Source organism: Protopterus annectens, chromosome 9.part0 (assembly GCF_019279795.1).
Source record: "Protopterus annectens isolate FY-2018-M chromosome 9.part0, PAN1.0, whole genome shotgun sequence".
Classification (NCBI taxonomy): domain Eukaryota; kingdom Metazoa; phylum Chordata; order Ceratodontiformes; family Protopteridae; genus Protopterus; species Protopterus annectens.
Window position 1 is genome coordinate 1,556,418,843 of NC_056743.1, and position 21,164 is coordinate 1,556,440,006.

General features: G+C 44.6%; 1 protein-coding gene across 1 annotated transcript in view; it reads left to right on the top strand.

Annotated features, from left to right (window-relative positions):
• Nucleotides 1-21,164, top strand: part of CCNJL (cyclin J like) — a 597,715-nt gene that overhangs the window by 508,778 nt on the left and 67,773 nt on the right. The window contains exon 4 of the mRNA XM_044084501.1: nucleotides 84-243. Coding sequence (XP_043940436.1) covers nucleotides 84-243 — 160 coding nt within the window. The remainder of the gene's footprint in view (nucleotides 1-83; nucleotides 244-21,164) is intronic.

Consider the following 21,164-nt stretch of genomic DNA (forward strand, 5'->3'; position numbering starts at 1 on the left):
GTACTCAGAATGTTTAATTTCTTAATAAAACAGATTCTGTATACAAGTATGGGCAGCATTAACGTTATTTTTTTTTCTTTTAGATCATGCATTTCTCAGTTTTCGTCCATCTCTGGTGGCTGCTTCCTGTATAGCCTCGTCTAGGATCTGTCTGCAAATATCTCCATCCTGGACCACACCACTCCACTTGTTAACAGGCTACACTTGGGATCACCTGACACAGTGCATTGAATTAATGCTTATGTAAGCCTCATTTTATTTTTTAATTTTGTTAAATTCACTTGGCAGTGCTTTTCATTCTGAGTGACAGAGAGAAAAACTCTTCCATTAAGCAGTTTATTTGTATTTATTTATGTGTAAGTGCAGCCTGAAGGTAGTATAGACATAAGTAATTGTTAGAAAGTAGCAGCAAATTCAAGTTAAGAGCTGACAGAAGAGGGTATGGTCAGCAGCCAGTGTCATCTTACCCATCGTGGGAGGGAGGAAGGCTGGTTTGCTGCTGTACGGTCACTTAACAGAGGCTGCTATTATAATGAACTTTCCAGCTGCAATAGGATTCTTGGATACCAAGTAACCCACGTACATAGCTCTAATTGTACATTTGGGAGGGCAGGATTTCAAGACAACTCCCTCACCTACCATGAGATCTGTATCTTAGGGCTTAGCAGAAATCTCTGTTAGCAGACACAAGATAGGAAAAAAAATCCATTAACAGCTTGTGTATGCAAAAGTGGTACAACACATACCACCATGTATAACTGCGATGAACGTGTAATAAAACAATTGCAAGATTTTACATCTGAGAGGACAGTTCTTCTGAGGCAGTATTTTGACTGGACTTCTGCTTATCAAAGTATGTTGTTAACTTTCTTTACTTTTCCGTGGTATTGTTACAGTACAGCTCCTTTTTAGTCATCACTTAGCATGTGTGACATATACAAGCAGCAATAACGCACCCTGCTGTTCAGATGTTCTTTGTGTTTCACTGTTGCGGTCATCACATTTGGGTTATCTGCTTGCAGTAGCCCTCAGTCAGCCTGATTATGGAAGTCTTGGGTCCTGCGTCAGTTGCTGTCTCATCTTCCATGACGTCAGGTAGTCAGGGGTATAAAGCATGCAGCCGATGCCATTACATCAGTCTTTCCTGCCGTGCGGTGCCCGAAGCAGAAGCAGTTCACAAGTGCCGGTTGGCAGACTCCTGAAATTTTTGTTTTTGAGTTTCAGAACCGAAGTCTGCAACTAAAGCTAAGTACCCCATTGGGGAAACTTTTTCTTGCTCTAAACCGATGTCAGTAAAAGTCAATTGTATTTCTTGTGGAAAGCAAATACCTCATAAAGATTTTCATTCATACTGTATTCCTTGCCTAAGCCCTGACCACGACGTACCTCGCTATCGGTTTTGTGCCTTATTTAAACAACAAACTATTCATCGTCTGTATATTTACGCTTCTAAATGTTTTGGTACTCTGTTCAATTACCCAGATATGGCTTTGGTAAGCCACCCAACTACTGACATTCTGAAAAAACGCAAAGATAAAGACTGAGACAGGCCACCTAGGTCCAAAGCTGCCGACGACGCTTCTCCTAAGCTAGTCGCCAGTTAGCCGGTACTCAGTGAGGCGCTTTCGCAGCCCCTGATACCCGGTACCTCAGATCCGCAGGCCTCTACTGAGACCCATTCGGAGTCCGTATGTCGCGAAATGCTTCAACTGTGGAACCTGTGGATGTCTCTACCTTGGATGGGTCCGGAGCCGTTGTGCAGGCACCGGCTTCTGAGGGTGTATTCAGGCCTACTGACTTGCATATTAAACCGGCGCCATCTTCTTCTTCAAGGCCTAAAACTCTATCCATGCCTAGAAAACCGACGCCCAGACCGCATGGTCAGGCCTCTCTGCCTAAAAAACAAAATGATAAGAATGGCTGAAGATCTTATTTTTTTAGTCAGGGGAAGCCAACCTTCCCTCTCTGAGACCTAGGACTGAATTTGCTTATGATTCTTCTGATCAGGATTCTGAGATTACCCTTATCTACCTATGAGGATTCTAATTCAGAGGACTCTATTCCCTCTGCTTCCCCTCCAGAGGATTTCTCTTTTGTTGAAACCTTGCATACTCTTAGGGAGCATTTTCACTGGGAAAACCAGGATTACTCTGGTTCTAAAAAGAGGCTTAGGGATTTCTTACTCCTGCCCCAACACAGGCCTTTAGCTATCCCCCCCCTGTACTGGACATTGTTGATGATGCCTTTTCGGAGTCTAGCTTGGCCCCTGACTCATTACCTCCTGCTCCCAGAAAACCGGATAGATATTACAGGGTTCCTGACTCTCACAAGTTCCTCTTTAAAAATCCTACTGCAGATCGTGAGACCGTTTCACAGGGACCCAAGGGCATTAAGGCTACTACTGCCAAAAATCCTACCCCTTCTGATAGAGATTCCAGGGTGCTGGATATATGGGGTAAGAAGGTATACACTTCTGCAACCTTGGCCATTAGGGCCTTAAACCGCCAGTTTCATATGTTAAAGTATCAGCAGCATATTATTGGATTGCTTAAACAGAAAATTATGATGATTCCTGACTCTGCTGAAAATAAGGATTTACAAGATTTAATGCATTCTGTTGAACAAGTTGGAAAACATACTTTGCACTGTGGTTTTGATTCACTAGAGGAATCTTGCAAGGCTGCTGTCACTGGGTCTGTACTTAGAAGGCATACTTGGCTTAAGGAGCAATCTTTGCCAGATCATGTTAAAGCTGAATTGCTGGATGCTCCCTTAAACCAGGACTGCCTGGCAACAAAGCAGAAGTACTTAAAAAGGGTCTGTATTATATAATCGAACTTTCGAATCCCATATTTTCGACAACATATGATCAAATTTCGAAAGTTGGAATATATAATAAATAAAAAAAAAAAAAACTTACCTTAACGGTGCAGGAAGGGGAGGGGCAAGCCCCCCTGCACACACCCCCCCCCCCACTTAAATATACCAACTCCAAGATCGCATTTCAGTGTAAAAAAGGGAAATTCTCCCATTCTGCACTGAACGGCGCCATTATACTTAACCTTCAAAAACTTGAAATATCGATCATATGGTGTCAACCATATGATGTTCGACATTTCAAGTGTTTGAGGTTCTAATAGGAACCCTTTAAAAAGATGGAGGAAAAAGCTAAATCTATGCAAACTGTTAAAGATTTCCTACAAGTATAGCCTCCAAGATTTAGTAGGCATTGGCCCTATTGGTCCTTTCCTGCCTCTCCCAGGCCTTCTCAGTCCAAACCCAGAACCAGCAGAACACCCAGGCTTCAGTCCCAAGGTACGCACAGGACTAAGCAGTGGGGGGCTCCCACTTCCAAAGCAGGGAGCAGTAAGACTCCCCCCATGGTAAACTGTCTCAATGACTTAACTGTAAAACTTCCAAGCCATTCTCAACTGACTGCTCCTTTAGGGGGAAAGATTGTTCTGCAGGCAAAAACTGGGAACTCATTACCCTGGACAAATGGGTTTTAAATATAGTTTCCCAAGGATGCAGATTCCACTTCCACACTTGACCAACCCCAAACGGTTGGCCAAATCTACCCCCAAATCAGTGGGTAGAGGCTCAAAAGCAAATTCTCTCTAAGTATAAGGGCTATTCAAACTGTCGCAGAAGAGGAAAGGGGACAAGGTTTCTACTCAAGACTTTTCCTGGTGCCCAGAAAAGACAACTCCTGGCGTCCTATTCTGGATCTCCTAAACACTTTTTTTTGGTGATCCCAAAATTCAAGATGCTAACTCTTCACCAGTTGCTTCCTATGCTAGTCGGGGATGCCTGGTTGGCAATACTGGATTTAAAGGAAGCTTACCTGCACAACCCAATCAGGGAATCTTGCAGAAGATACCTACGCTTCAAAGCAGGCTTTATGCACTACCAGTTCTCTGCACTGCCCTTTGGCTTATCTACTGCACCCAGGGTATTCAGAAAGTGCCTAGCTCCAGTCATTGCATTTTGCTGGCAAAGAAATATTCAGATATACCCATACGTGGACGATTGTCTAATTCAGGCAGAAAGCCAGGACAAACTTTTGAATCTGGCAGTTTTACAAAAGGTGCTAACCTCTCTGGGGTACACCATAAACTAAAAGAAATCGCATCTTGTACCCTGCCAACAAATTGTATTCCTGGAAGCAAGCTTGAACACAACTTCCCAGATGGCTTTCCTCACGCCAGCAAAACAAGTTCATTTGACAGCGTACTTCAAACGAATGCTCACAAAGACCCTGTTTATCTGCAAGACAAATACTACAAGTCTTGGGGTTCATGGCCTCCTGTCTTCACCTAATTCCATATGCAAGACTGCATATGAGGAAACTACAATGGTATCTAAAAAGCCTATGGTATCAACATTCTGAGGATATAGAAGCAATGATTCCCATCATACCTTGCCTACAGTTAGAGTTCTTTTGGTGGGCAGAGGCCTGCCACCAGAACAAGGGACTGCCATTCACTCTACCCCCTGCCGCCCAAACGCTAACAGAAGCATCAGACTATGTATGGGGGGGGGCTCACTTTGCTGGGAAGTGCATACAGGGCAAATGGAACCCAAGTCAAATGCACCTGCATTATCAATCAAAAAGAAATGTTAGCTGCACAGAATGCTCTGCCAGCCTTCAAGGACCACATTCTTTCAGGACAACTAATGGTAAAGACTGACAACACCACTGTTATGTGGTATATAAACAAGCAGGGGGGGGGTACACATTCTTACTCCCTCTGCAAACTAGCCATGGCATTGTGGAACACAGCCTTGAGCTACCAAGTGCACCTACAAGCTCAATTCCTGCCAGGAAAATTAAATACACTGGCAGCCGGACTAAGCAGAAACCTTATGGACCCACACGAGTGTAAACTGGAACCAAGGATTTTCAACATGTTGACAAGCAAATGGGGGAGCCCAGATATAGACCTGTTTGCCTCTTCCCCAGAACTACCAATTGGACAAAGTTTGCACAAGGACTCTTCACAAACAAGCCTGGAAAATGGATGCTCTGTCCTTCAGCTGGAAAAACCTATCCATCTATGCCTTCCCCCCTCTGCCTCTGCTCTCCAAGTACTACTAAAAATCAAACAGGACAAACCAAGGATGATTTTGATTGCTCCAGACTGGCCGTGCCAACACTGGTACCCCCTCCTGTGCAGTGTCACGGTCATCTCCATGGCACCTTCCTCAGACTCCTTTCCCTCTGTCTCAGCAGGAGAACCAGATGCTGCACCCTCAGCTTCTAACACTGAACCTTGCAGCCTGGCTAATTACTTAATCTCTCCTTTACCATCCCTCAGCAAACCTGTGATGGATATCATTTTAGAGGCAAGGAGGCCTAGTACTAGAAAATCTTATGCTGAAAAATGGAAAATAATCTGTGCCTGGAACCATTCTCAAGAGGTGAACACAGCAGCGCCCAATTTACCTCAGATTTTACAATACGTAACTGAGATGCTTCACAGGGGCCTGTCTTTTTCCTCCATTTAAAATCCACACCTCAGCCATTTCAGCTCATTATAACACAGAACCTCCCCTCTTCTGTCATCCACTGCTCAAGCAGTTCCTCAGAGGGGCCAAAAATTTGAGACCACCCAGGAGAGCTCCATCCCTAGCCCTGGGACCTTAACTTTGTCTTGGAGGAATTCACTCTACCTCCTTTCGAGCCAGCTGCTACTGCAGACTTAAAATTTCTTTCTTGGAAAACGGCTTTCCTTTTAGCAATTACTTAAGTTAGAAGGGTATCTGAATTACAGGCCCTTATGGCAGTGGAGCCTTTCATCATCTTTCATGCGGACAGGGTGACCCTCAGAACCAATCCATCCTTCATGCCCAAGGTGGTATCCAGTGTGGCTCTTAATCGGCTCTTAATCGGGTCTATATTATATCATCGAACGCTTAAAAAAGCGAACGCTGATTGATCGACCTAATTTAAGCGAAAGCTTACAATCTCGAACTGTCAGATCAGCAATTTTTTTTCCCAGGGAAAAAAATCGCTGATCCAAAACACATACACACAACACAAGCACACCAAACAAACAGAAATCCACAGACATACACCTAAAATCTGATACCTAACCCTACACTAAACTATGCACACACCACTAACTACCCACTTACCTTAACCCAAACCCTAACCCTAAGGTTCCGTCACTATCGCACACTCACCTCACCCGCTCCCTAACCCTAACTCACTTAAATCCGCCCTAACCCTCATGTCCACTCAGTCGCACACGCACCTAACCCGAGCCCTAACCCTAACTTGCCTAAATCACCCCAACACTCATATCCACACAATCGCACACTTACCTGAATCCGACCGGTAACTTTCCATCATAACACTGAAAATACCGAAGCAACAGAAACGGACAACCAAATTCTTTCCCTAGGAAAAAATTCAAGTTTCTGCTGCTTCGTTATTTTGCAGTTTCGCGAAAATAAGTTCGATCAATCAGAGTTTGCTTTTTTAAGCTTCCGAGGATATAATATATAGACCCTCTTAATCAGTCCATTCATTTGCCAACCTTCTTTCCCATTCCACAGAATTAAGGGGAATGGATACTGCATTCCTTAGATGTGCACAGACAACTTACATTCTACTTGGACAGGACTAAACCTCAAAGGAAGTCTGAGCAACTGCTGGTGGCTTTTGCTGCAGGGGCAGAGGGGAAGGCTATTTCAAATCAAACCATTTCTTAATGGATAAGCCATTGCATTAATTTCTGCTATAAGCACCATGGAAAACCTATTCCCTAGGGGATCAGACCTCACTCCACCAGAGCTCCATCTACCTCTACAGCCTTTCTCAGAGGCGTCCCTACCAGGGACATCCTAGATGTTGCTACCTGGAGTTCTGTGCATACTTTCACCAAGCATTATCATTTGCCAATTTTCTCTAAATCCAGAGCTGGCTTTGCCACTGCAGTCTTGCAGGGCCTTATAGCTGGCCCTAATGCTATCTAAATTCCTCCTTCCAACCATAGCTTTGGGAATCTACCCAAATGTAATGACTGCAACAGTGAAACACGAAGAACATAGTACAGTTCTGTACACTTACCATAAATGTAGATGTTAGAGTGTATTCACTGTTGCAGTCCTGGTTACCCTCCCTCTAGCCCCCTAACTTCTTTTGACTGTACCTCTACTTTCCTTTACTATGCTTAAAAGCCTTTTTGATATATTTGCTTTTTTGTTGGAGGTATATCTTTGTACTTTTATATTTAATTGCTTCCCATTAGGGGGCACCTGACATCTGGGGCAAGAAAAACTGATGTAATAGCGTTGGCTGCATGTTTTATACCCCTGATGACCTGACATCATGAAAGGAGGGACAGCAACTGACTCAGGACCCAAGACTTTAACAGGCTGACTGATGGCTACCTGCAAGCAGATAACCAAATGTAATGACTGCAACAGTGAGTACACTTGAACATCTACATTTATGGCAAGTGTACACAACTGTACTTTCCTTCATCCCAGTCTAACCCTGTGGATGATTGGACTGTAATCCCTATGAGAGAGAACTTTTCTGAAGAGGTTGTTCGAATCCTACAAAAAGAAAGGAAACCTAACACCAGGAGGTGTTATACAGCCAGGTGGAGGAAATCTTCCATCTGGTGCCTTAAGCACAAACTCCAGCCCCTTCTATCAGATAGCCCTGCAGTACTCCACTACTTTTCTGACTTATTACATTCAGGGTTGGCCTACTGCTCCATTAAGACTCATAATGCTTGCTGCCATCTCATGTCCAGGAGAGAGGTTACTTTTTTCTTGACGGGAGTTTTACACATTTAAACCCCCAAGGAATCACCCCCTCCTTGGAACTTTAATTGTTTGTTTTAGAAAGTTCACGTTACCCCCCTTTGAACTGGCTGCTTCAACTACTGTGAAATTCTTCACTTTGTAACAGTGTTCCTCCTGGTCTTGACTTTAGCCTGTAGGGTCTCTGAACTCCATGCTCTTATGGCTATTTCACTATTCTTCTTCCACAAAGATAAGGGTAATCCTCAGAGCCAATCCATCCTTCATGCTAAAAGTGGTTAGTGAGCTTTTCCTCAGCCAAGCAGTCTGCCTTCCCTTTTCCCCAACCCCCAGATAAGGGGGAAGAATATTACACTCTTTAGACATTTACTGACAGTTGAGCTTTTAGCTTGACAAAATGAAGAATACAAGAAAAACAGATCAGTTGTTCATCTCTCATGGATTCCATGTTAGGACAACCAATTTCCAAACAATGTGTTGCTTCTGGATCTTAAATGCTATTTCCTTCTGCTATTCTCAGCATGGAAAGACTTTACCCAAGTGGTCAAACGCACACTCCACTCGAACAGTGGCTTCATTAGGTGGTTTCTACAAAGAAGCGGATACCAGGTGTGTTTTCGAAGCAGCCACCTTGTCATCTGTTTACACCTTTGCAAAACACTGCATGCTATATGCCTTCTTTAGGCACAGTGCAGTGTTTGCCAGAACTATTTTGTCTGGACTCCATGTCCACTTTTTTTCTGTTAAACCTTCCACTGTTCTCTCTCTACAGCTCTGGGAACTGCCGTGTCTGTTAAGACTACTACAGCAGTGTCTCAAGACATAGTACAGTAACAGTAAATGTCGTACTGATCACTATTCCCTCCCTCACATCTTACCCCCTTCTTTTTTTTTATCTTTTATTGGCACAAACACTGTGCTTTATACACACACACACACACACACACACACACACACACACACACACACACACACACACACACACACACACACACACACACACACACACACACACACACACACTCCCAGGATTATATAGCCTTTCTAAGGGGGACTACTGCAACATTGATCAGTAGGACATATGCTGTTATGGTAAATTCTTACACAACTGTACTTTCCTTCCCAGCCTCAGAAACATTGATTGAGTTCTCATATCTCCCAAGGTGCAATCTATGGTCATTCAGTCCCATGTGACCAAGGTCATTTGCATACTTATGGTGAAGAAATCAGAGCGTCCTAGTGACAACACAAATTCTGGCACCTAAAAACAATTTGCTGTCACTCTCTGATTGCTCACTCTGTGTAGATCTGTATGTCTGACTATACAGTCATCTGTTATTGCCTTAGTATGTTACCACATTTGACAGCAGTCGTAATGGTTAAGAATACAACTTTGGAAGATCCTTGTTTGTGGTGGTAGCAGGAGGTGTTGGCATTGTGAAGCTGCCCGCCCAGCTAGCTGGAATTTTGTAAGTAATTCTATGATGTTTGTGAATAGTAATATGGTTTGTACGCTTGTCTTACAAATGTAAGAAAACTATATGTTATGTTTTTGTTGAACTGTATATTATGTGCTGAGCTTCATGAATGTAACTACAGAGTACCCTGCTGGAGAAGAGCAGAAATGTATATGGACTGTATGCCTATGCAAATGTATGTTTTCATGGTAGAAGTTGGAACATAAGGAGTTAACTTGCAAACTCTGTGAAAATAAGTAGAGAGTTTTATGATTGTGTTTACCACAGGTAGAAGACAGAATATCTGCAGCTAGAGTTTCTTTCTATGGTCTTAAGACAGACATAATTACTAGGTTTAAAATGTAAAAGTGTTAGAAGCTTGCCTGAAACTGGAAGTCATAAAACAACTAAGAGGTAAGTGTCCGCTTCTAAGAGATTGAGACATGTTAAATTCTGTTGGCATCTGTTTTGCCTGGGAACTAGAGGCAGGTGTCAATAGTGATGTCATCTAGCTAACCCAGCAGTAATATGTATTATTAATTTAAGAACGATTTCAGAGAGCATTTTTGTATCTTGTCTTTGGACCTGAAGCATCCATCTTCAGCACTTCTCATCTGCATTTGCTTTGCTCTGTAAGTAAGAATTAGATCATAGTATCTCTCTCAGAGATAGACAGGAATATAGTAAGATTAGTTTAGATGTTTGCTGTATTTATGTGAGACTGTCCTGCAATGTTGTTTTAAAATATTTCATGTGATTATGAACTCTGTTGCCATTGTGTTGGGTTATTGAGTATTGCCTTGTCCTTTAATTTATTAAATATATTTAAACCTTTTAATTGTGGCTGGTTTGTTTAGACATATTTAAGCTTTTAGTGTACTTGCATAAGTATTTGGTGACACTGTACAGGCCACTCATAGCCTTGCTGTTGGTCACACTTACCATTTGGATAATAGTAACATTACACAGTAAGATTGGGCACCCTTTGGGAAGGGCCTTAAAGTAGCTGATAAGGGTGGTTGGTGGCAATGATTACTACCTTCTAGTCTGGGCAGAAGGTGGCATAGTTAGTGAACCTGTGCCAGTCTTCCCTAGGAGTGTCTGTGTGTTTGTATATAAATCAAATCTCAGTGTCTGTGTGTCTCAGCTACTTAGGCAGGGGCATGAAGCACTTATTCGACAGAGAGGGTGCTGGAGGATGTTCATCGTGCATACAGCTGCAGTCATAACAGATGGGGTTATCCTGCCATCAGGCGGTCCCTCGGTCGGCTGAATTCCAAAGTCTAGGTCCGGCATCTGTTGTCGTCGCTTCTTCCCTGACGTCAGTGCGGCAAGGGGATAAAAGAACCAGCCGACGCCATTTTCTTCAGTCTTTCTTGCCGCGCGGTGCCTGAAGCAGAAGCAGTTCGCAAGGGCCGGTCGGCCAGCTCCTGAGATTTATGAAAATTTTTCAGCCGAAGTCTTCTTGAAAGCTAAGTACCCCGTTGGGGAAACTTTTCTTGCCTCAGACCAATGTCAGACAAAGTTAATAATTGCATTTCTTGTGGGAAGCAAATACCACATACGGATTTCCATTCCTTCTGCATTCCTTGCTTAGGCCCAGACCATGATGTCTCGGCCTGTCGTTTTTGTGCTAGATTCAACAAACACACTATTAAGCGTCGGGCAGAGTTCGCCCAGCACTATTTTGGTAAAAAATTTAATTACATTATGTCGTCGGATACTCCGACTCCAGTTTTGAGTAAAAGACGCAAAGATAAGGACCGACATACGAGGTCCACGACTTCAACTGACACCACGCTAAAACAGGCTACAGGTGTTCCAGATCTCAGCGAGGTGCCTACGCAGCCCCTGAGTACCGATGACGCTTCTTTAGCGGTGTCTTCTGTGCCCAAGGTCGCAGGCTCCTCGGCCCCCACTCCGACTACAGATACCGACGCCACTCTTGGCGGGGAACTCAGAATTTAGACAGACCTGCCACCTCTCAAGGTGTCTTCAGGCCTTCCTCTTTTTCCATTAAGGCTTTCACAAAATCCAAAGCAGCCATGAAAACTAAAAGACAAGCTCCACAGAGCCCCTCTCTAGGCCCCATGCCTAAACAACACATGCTCAAAGTGGCAGAGGATTTGATTACTCTTATCAGGGGTTCTCAACCACCCTCGGACAAAAGGCCCAGACTGGAGGAAGACTACCCTTCCTCTGACCAAGCCTCTATTACCTCAGAACATTCTGAGGACCAGGAATATTCATATTCCCCTTTTGAAGATTCTGATGCTGAGGAGTCCATTCCCTCGGTCTCCCCCCCCCCGAGGACTATTCTTTTGGGGAAACCTTACATACCTTGAGGGAACACTTTCTCTGGGAAGGCCAAGATTACTCAGATTCCAAGAAAAGGCTCAGGGATTTTCTTTTGCTTCCTCAGCACAGGCCTCTGGCTATCCCTCCTGTTTTGGATATATTAGATGATGTGTACACAGAAGCCAGCCTCAACCCAGATTCTTTACCTCCAGCTCCTGTTAAACCTGACCGGTATTACTGGGTTCCTGATTCACACCAATTCCTATACAAAAGCCATGCTGCTGACCCAGAAACTATTTCACAGGGTCCCGAGGGAATTAAGGCCTCTACTGCCAAAAATCCATTACCTTCAGAGAGGGATTCCAGAGCTTTAGAAAGGTGGGGGAAAAAGGTATACACCTCGGCCACTTTAACCATGAGGGCATTAAACTGTCAGTTCCATATGTTAAAGTATCAACAGTTTTTGATGTCCTTCAAGGATGCATCTGCAGTCCTTACAAATGGGTTGTCCTGTCGTCAGGCAGCCCTTCGGTCGGCCGGATTCCAAAGTCTGGGTATGGCCTCGGCTGGTGTCGCACTTCACCCGACGTCGTAGCTGCAGTTATTCGGGATTAAAGGCATCAGCCAACGCCATTTTCCTCAGTCTTTCTTGCCGCGTGGCGCCCGAAGCAGAAGCTGTTCGCAAGTGCCAGTCGGTCAGAACCAGAGAATACTTCTACTACTACCGAAGACTTCTAAAAAGCTAAGTACCCCGTTGGGGACTCTTTCTTGCCTCAGCCGATGTCATAAAAAGTGAATAACTGTTTAACTTGTGGGAAACAAATACCTCATAAAGATTTCCACTCTTACTGCTTACCTTGTTTAGGCCCAGACCACGATGTAGCAGCTTGTCTAGCCTGTGCTTCTTTTAACCGACGGACGCTTAGACGTCTGTCGAAATTTGCTGAGCAGTTTTTCGGCTCTGATTTTGCTTATATTATGCCGTCGGATCCTCCGACTTCACAAATATCCAAAAAACGCAAGGAAAAGGACCAACACTCGTGGTCCGCGGTTTCGGCCGAAACCGCGGTTAAGACAACCGCGAGTGTCTCGGTTTCGGCTGAAACCGAGCAAGCGGTTCTTCCTTCAGCCGAAAGCTTACCTTCTACCGAGGCCTCTTCCAACCTGGTGGAATCGGCTTCTGAAATCCAACCTGTAGTTGTAGTTTCTCAGGAATTATCTGACACTATTCCCTTGGATATTTCAACTCCTGCACGTGGAGCTGCTAGGCCTCCTGCAGCCATGTCTATTAAGGCCTTTGCCAGGGCTAAAGCAGCTAAAGCTACTAAATCTGTGCCTGTTAAGACCCCCTCTCACAGGCCTAGCTCCAGTTCCCAAATGCTTACTTTAGCAGAGGATCTCATTTCTTTAATCCGGGGATCCCAACCTCTCCCAGACAGGGCCTCTCACCCACCTCCAGAGAAGAGGCCTAGAGCAGAGCCCCCTGAGCCAGTTTCCACTGATGATTCAGATAATACAGACCCTCCAGAGGCTCCTTTTTCCCCTTATGAAGACTCTGATGCTGAAGAGTCCATCCCTTCTGCCTCTCCACCTGAGGAATTTTCCTTTGGGGAAACCTTGCATGCTATGAGGGAACAATTTCGGTGGCAGGGCCAAGATTTTTCAGACTCCAGAAAAAGGCTTAGAACCTTTTTGCATTTACCACAACATAGGCCTTTAGCTATACCTCCAGTTCTGTCTGTTGTAGATGATGCATTTAATGATGCTTGTACTGCTCCTGATTCATTACCTCCGGCCCCTGCTAAGCCCGATAGGTTCTACAGGGTCCCGGACACACATCACCATTTATACAAGGCTCCTTTTGCAGATCCCGAGACGGGCACACATCACCATTTATACAAGGCTCCTTTTGCAGATCCCGAGACTATCTCCCAGGGGCCTAAGGCTGTAGCATCTACCTCTACCAAAAATCCCCTCCCCTCTGAAAGGGAATCCAGGTCCTTAGAGAGATGAGGTAAAAAAGTTTACACTTCTGCTACTCTGTCAGCTAGGGCCTTGAACTGTCAATTTCATATGATCCAGTATCAAGAATTTGTTAGACCAGTTAACCAAAAAACTGTCCTCTGATGAACCTTTAGACAAGAAATATGTTCAGGAAATGGTACATAACATTCAGCAAGTTAGTAACCATTCTTTAAAATGCGGCTATGATGCACTGGAGGCTTCCTTTAGATCAGCCATGACTGGCACAGTTGTCAGAAGGCATGCATGGTTAAAACAGCAGGCCTTACCGGACCATGTCAAATCAAAACTATTAGATGCTCCCATGGACAAGGTCAATTTGTTTGGCTCTCCTGCACAACAGGTGCTGAAGAAGATGGAAGAGAAGGCAAAATCGGTCCAAACAGTGAAAGACTTCTTACAGGTCCAACCTCCAAGGTTTAGCAGGAATTGGCCCTCCAAGAATTGGTCCTTTCCAGACTCCTCCAAAGCACAGAGGCAGGAATAGGCGTTCAAGAGGCAGAAACCAATCCAGCGGTGCCTACAGGGGACGCCAGTGGCAGGGTAACAACCAGCGAGGCACAGACACAGCCACCACCACTACTACAGGACAATCACAGTGACTTGGCTCTGGCACCACCTACCAGGGAACAACTAGAAGCACCCTTAGGCGGGAAGCTAGCTTTATTTACAAAGAACTGGCATTACATCACAAGGGACAAGTGGATTTTGCAGACAATAGCCCAAGGTTACAGGTTTCATTTCCATACTCTACCAGGAAAGAGAGGAATGCCAAACCTACCTCCAAATCAAAAGGCAGAAGCTCTGCAACAAGTAAATCAATTATTAAAGATGAGAGCTGTGGAAAAGGTACCACATATGGAGCAAGGAAAGGGCTTTTACTCCAGACTCTTCCTAGTACCAAGGAAAGAAGGCAAATGGAGACCTATTCTCGATCTGTCCACTTTAAACACATTCCTCATTGTTCCAAAATTCAAAATGCTGACCCTACAGCAGCTTCTTCCCTTGCTGGGCAAGGAGTCTTGGCTGGTAACTCTAGATCTCAAGGAGGCATACCTGCACGTCCCCATACGACCAAATTGCAGAAGATACCTCAGATTTCTTGCAGGATCAGAGCATTATCAATTCTCAGCATTGCCCTTTGGCTTATCTACTGCGCCCAGAGTGTTCACGAAATGCCTGGCATCAGTAATCGCTCATTGCAGGCTTCAGGGGATCCAAATCTACCCTTACCTGGACGACTGCCTAATACAAGCGGACAACAAAAACAAGCTAGCAGAAGACTTACAAAGGGTCATTTACCTGCTACAAGCCCTGGGATACACAGTCAATTTAAAAAAGTCAAAACTGATACCATCCCAGAGAATAGCCTTTTTGGGTGCAGAGTTGGACACATCAAAGCAAATGGCATTCCTAACAGTAGAAAGACAGGAGCAGCTACCTCTCTATTTCTTGGCATTAACAAAGCAGAACCATCTGACAGCAAGAAAAGTACTGCAAGCCTTGGGCTTCATGGCATCCTGCATAATATTGGTTCCTCATGCCAGACTGCATATGAGAAAACTACAGTGGTACCTAAGGAATTTATGGTCTCAGCACAAGCACAGCTTAGAAACCCAAATTCCAATTATTCCATGCCTGAAGCAAGAATTCCTATGGTGGGCTCAGGCTTGTCAATCAAACACAGGATTGCCCTTCCACAATACTCAACCAAGCCAAACCATCACGACGGACGCCTCAGACCTCGGTTGGGGGCACACATGCTGGACAAGTGCATACAAGGCTTATGGACTCAAGACCAGCTGCACCTACACATAAATCTAAAGGCAATGCTGGCAGTAAAACTGGCAATTCAGGCATTCAGACCATTTCTCCAACAAGGTCTATTGATGATAAGGACAGACAACACCACAGTTATGTGGTACATCAACAAGCAGGGAGGCACACATTCGTATCCTCTTTGCCGGATGGCACTGGACCTCTGGAATGTGGCCCTGAGCTACAACATTCAGTTAAAAGCAATTTTTGTACCAGGAAAAGAAAACATTCTAGCAGACATATTAAGCAGGACTACCACGGATGCCCACGAATGGATGCTGCATCCGGACATCTTCAAAACCATTACAAGAAAATGGGGGCGTCCAGAAATAGACTTATTTGCATCCCCACTCAATCACCAGCTAAAGAAATTCTGCACAAGGGCGTACCACCCACTTGCTTGGAAGGTGGACTCCCTATCCTTCAGTTGGAAAAACCTGACAGCATATGCATTCCCACCGCTTCCTTTGATGCACAAGGTGCTATTGAAGATAAGAGGACCGTCCAAGGATCATTCTGATAGCTCCAGACTGGCCAAGGCAACATTGGTACCCATTACTGAGGAGCATGTCTCGAACAAATATGGCCACTACCCCTGGTTCCCTTGCTGTTAACACAGAACAACTACAACAATCTGCATCCAAACCTGAAATCTCTGCAGCTGACTGCCTGGAACATTGCTTAAGACCAATTAACCCTAATTTATCCCAAAGGGTTAAAGACATTATCCTTGAGGCTCGCAGACCCTCAACAAGAAAAAATTATTCAGCGAAATGGAAAAGATATCTCATTTGGAGTACTGCAAAAGGAGAAGATGTGTCACTGGTAAACATAGCCAACATCCTGGAATAGAGCTCTTCCACACAGGCCTGTCCTATTCCTCCATCAAGATTCATGCATCAGCTATTTCAGCAAAATACGACTTGGATCCTCCTGTCTTCTCACATCCTCTGCTCAGACAGTTTCTGAGAGGAATTAAAAATGTAAAGCCTCCTAGGAAGCCACCATTACCAGCATGGGACTTGAACTTTGTGCTAGAAAAATTGACACTTCCTCCTTTCGAACCAGCAGCAACAGCAGAACTACAATACTTATCATGGAAGACTGCCTTCCTGCTGGCAATCACTTCAGCAAGAAGGGTATCTGAACTTCAGGCATTAATGGCAGTACAACCCTTCCTGATCTTCCATCAAGACAGAGTGTCCATGAGAACAAATCCTTCCTTTATGCCTAAGGTGGTCTCCAGAGTTTCTTTGAATCAGGCTATCCACCTACCTACATTCTTCCCCAACCCACAGAACAGGGAAGAAAGACTGCTGCATACCTTGGATGTACATAGACAATTACGCTACTACCTGGACAGGACCAAGGGCAATAGGAAAACTGACCAGCTACTGGTAGCATATGCAACAGGAAGGGAAGGAAAAGCAATTTCAAAACAGACCATCTCCAAGTGGATAGGAAATTGCATTAGATTTTGTTACTCCTACCATGGAAAGAAAACTCCAGAGAACATTAGGCCTCACTCTACAAGGGCTACAGCCACTACCACAGCCTTCTTACGAGGAGTGGCTACCAAGGACATTTCAGAGGCTGCCACTTGGAGCTCCGTGCATACATTTGCCAAGCATTATAATTTACCTTTATACTCTAGATCCCGAGCAGGTTTTGCCACTGCTGTTTTGCAAGGGATCCTAACTACACCATAACTTTATTTTTCCACCTCCCCCAGTTTGGCTATGGTATTCTACCCATTTGTAAGGACTGCAGATGCATCCTTGAAGGACATAGTACAGTTTTGTACCTACCATAAATGTAGATGTCCGATAGGAATGCATCTGCAGTCAGGATTACCCACCCTCCTTCCCCTCTGTGGTGCTCCTAGGGTATTTGCCCATCTTATAGCTAGCTGGGGGAATCTATTATGGTGTATTTGTTTGTATATATGTACATACATGCTTATTTTTGTGTTTGCTCTCTACTATTTGGAATCATTGGCATTTATCCAAATTTAGCCTTCCAAGAGGGCACCTGGCATCTGGGGCAAGAAACACTGAGGAAAATGGCGTCGGCTGATGCCTTTATACCCGAATAACTGCAGCTATGACGTCGGGTGAAGTGCGACACCGGCCGAGGCCAGGCCCAGACCTTGGAATCCGGCCGACCGAAGGGCTGCCTGACGACAGGACAACCCATTTGTAAGGACTGCAGATGCATTCCTATCGGACATCTACATTTATGGTAGGTACAAAACTGTACTTTATCTCAGTTGAAAAGCAAAATGACACAACCTGAACAACCAGATTTAAAGGAGTTACAGGATTTGTTGCATAGTGCAGAGCAAGTGGGTAGACATACCTTGCAATGTGGTTTTGATGCTTTAGAGGCCTCATGTAGAGCTGCTGTTACAGGGTCTGTCATACATAGACATGCTTGGCTCAAAGAGCAAACCTTACCAGATCATGTCAAAGCTAAATCACTAGATGCACCTCTTCAAAAAGATGTATTGTTTGGTGTTAAAGCTGAGGAGGTACTAAAGAAAATGGAGGAAAAGGCAAGATCAATGCAAACAGTGAAAGATTTCCTACAGGTACAGCCTCCACGTTTCAGCAGAAACTGGCCTTCAAAAAATTGGTCCTTTCCAGCCACGGACAGACCTCAAAGAGGTAGATACAGGCGCCCGAGGGGTAGAGGGCAATCTCAAGGATCATTTAGAGCCAGACAATGGCAAGCTCCTGCACCAAGAGGTGGAGAAGATAGATCACAGCCATTCAGAAAGCAGACACAATGACTTTCCCCTTTGCATGCCAAGCAAAGCTTTAATGGCAGCACCTTCAGGCGGAAAAATGGCATTATTTTCAAAAAATTGGCATATTGTCACAAAAGACAAATGGATCCTGGACATCATAGACAGAGGCTACAGATTCCACTTTCACACCCTTCCAAAAATGAGAGGCATGCCAAACCTGCCACAAAATCAAAGGGCAGAGGCACAAAAACAAATTACAGCTGTCATGGACGTGAAAGCTATTCAAGAGGTACCTGCAAAAGAACAAGGTCAAGGTTTTTATTCCAGACTATTCCTGGTACCAAGGAAGGACAAAGATTGGAGACCTATTTTGGACCTATCCATCCTAAACACATATTTACTCGTACCAAAATTCAAGATGCTTACATTACAGCAGCTTCTTCCCATGCTGGGCAAGGAGTCTTGGCTGGTAACATTGGACCTCAAGGAGGCATACCTGCATATCCCTATCAGACAAGATTGCAGAAGATACCTCAGATTTCTTGCAGGTTCAACCCATCATCAATTCTCTGCATTGCCCTTTGACTTATCTACTGCGCCCAGAGTGTTTACAAAATGCCTGGCATCAGTAATTGCCTTCTGCAGACTTCAAGGGATACAAATATACCCATATCTGGACGACTGCCTGATCCAAGCGGACAGCAAGCACACACTTCTGAAACACCTGGCCTTTGTAATAAAATTGTTGAACTTTCTGGGATACAGTCAACAAAAAGAAATCAAAACTAATACCCTCTCGAGCAATAATTTTCCTGGGTGTCAGCTTGAATACAAACACCCAGATGGCCTACCTCATGCCAGAGAAGCAAGGGCAACTATCTCAATACTTCAGAAAAATGGCAACCTTCACCAGGCTGACTGCAAGGAACGTCCTGCAGGCTCTGGGATTCATGGCATCTTGCATCCTACTGATCCCATGTGCAAAGCTGCATATGAGGAAACTTCAATGGTACCTAAAAAAACTTATGGTGTCAACACAGCCACAGTTTGGAAACAATTATACCACTCATTCCATGTCTTCAAAAGGAATTTCTGTGGTGGGCTCAAGCATGCCAAAGAAACATAGGTCTCCCCTTCTGCATGCCTCAAGCAAATCAAATAATCACAACAGACACCTCTGACTACGCCTGGGGGGCACACATGACAGATCAGTGCATTCAGGGCAAATGGTCCCAAAAAGAGAAGCACCTACACATCAATCAAAAGGAAATGCTAGCAGTACAAAATGCTATTATGGCCTTCAAAGACCTACTGCATCCAGGCCAGCTATTGATAAGGACAGACAACACCACAGTGATGTGTGGTACATAAACAGGGAGGAACTCATTCATACCCCAAGCACCTACACATCAATCAAAAGGAAATGCTAGCAGTACAAAATGCTATTATGGCCTTCAAAGACCTACTGCATCCAGGCCAGCTATTGATAAGGACAGACAACACCACAGTGATGTGTGGTACATAAATAGGGAGGAACTCATTCATACCCCCCTGTGCAGACTAGCCATGTACCTTTGGAACACGGCTCTGGAATTGCAAATCCAACTTCAAGCACAATTCCTGCCAGGGAAGGAGAACACGCTGGCAGACAACCTAAGCAGAAATATGACAGATCCACACGAATGGAAGTTGCATCCTCAAGTTTTCACAAAGATAATTCAGGCATGGGGACGGCCAGACATAGACCTCTTTGCTACCCACAAAAATTACCAACTGAAAACATTTTGCTCAAGGACCTATCATCCACAGTCCTGGAAAGTGGACGCACTTTATTTCAATTGGACAACAATGACAGTCTATGCCTTTCCACCTCTTCCTCTGCTGCCCAAAGTTCTATTAAAAGCCAGAGCAGAGAGGCCAAAGATGATTCTCATTGCTCCAGACTGGCCAAGACAACACTGGTATCCACTACTGAAGAGTCTGACGCATTCCCCTCCATGGATCCTGCCTCTAGTGCCTCTTCTCTTGACCCAACACAACTTCAAAACTCTCCACAGTCAGCTAAAAACCCTCAATCTAGCCGCATGGAGGATTCCTTGATTTCCCAACAGACCCTCCTGTCCAAGGAGGTGCAGGATGTCATCTTGGAGGCCAGAAGACCTTCAACTAGAAAAGCCTACTCCACCAAATGGAAACGGTTTTGTGCCTGGAATCAGAAAAAGGGCCGGAATCCTTGGGTTTTAAATTTACCTCAAATATTACAGTACCTAGCTGAGATGTTAAACAGTGGACTTTCCTTCTCCTCCATCAAGATCCATGCTTCAGCCATTTCTGCACAATACAACACTGATCCTCCTTTATTCTCTCATCCTCTCTTAAGACAGTTCCTCAGAGGGGCTAAGAATATAAAACCCCCAAGGAAACCACCAGTACCTGCTTGGGACCTCAACTTCATTTTAGACTCTGCCTCCATTTGAGCCCACTGCCTCAACAGAACTACAATATTTGTCATGGAAAATTCTGGCTATCACCTCAGCACGCAGGGTTTCGGAACTACAAGCCCTCATGGCGGTGCAACCTTTCATCATTTTCCATCAGGACAGAGTTTCCTTACGAACCAACCCTTTATGCCAAAGGTAGTATCCAATGTAGCCTTGAATCAGACTATACACTTACCTACCTTTTATCCTAACCCACAAAACAAAGGGGAAAGACTACTACATTCCTTGGACATTCACAGACAACTTCGTTATTATTTGGACAGGGCAAAGCCATTCAGAAAAACAGAGCAACTCTGTGTCCTATGCTACAGGTGCTCAAGGAAAGGCTATTTCCAAACAGACAATCTCAAAATGGATAGCCCACTGCATACGCTTTTGTTACTCATTTCATGGAAAAACTGTACCTACAAGCATCAGATCTCACTCCACAAGGGCCACAGCTACCTCTGCAGCTTTCCTCAGGGGGGTTCCTACCAAGGATATTTTGGAAGCAGCCACTTGGAGTTCTGTGCACACTTTCTCCAAGCACTATCACCTTCC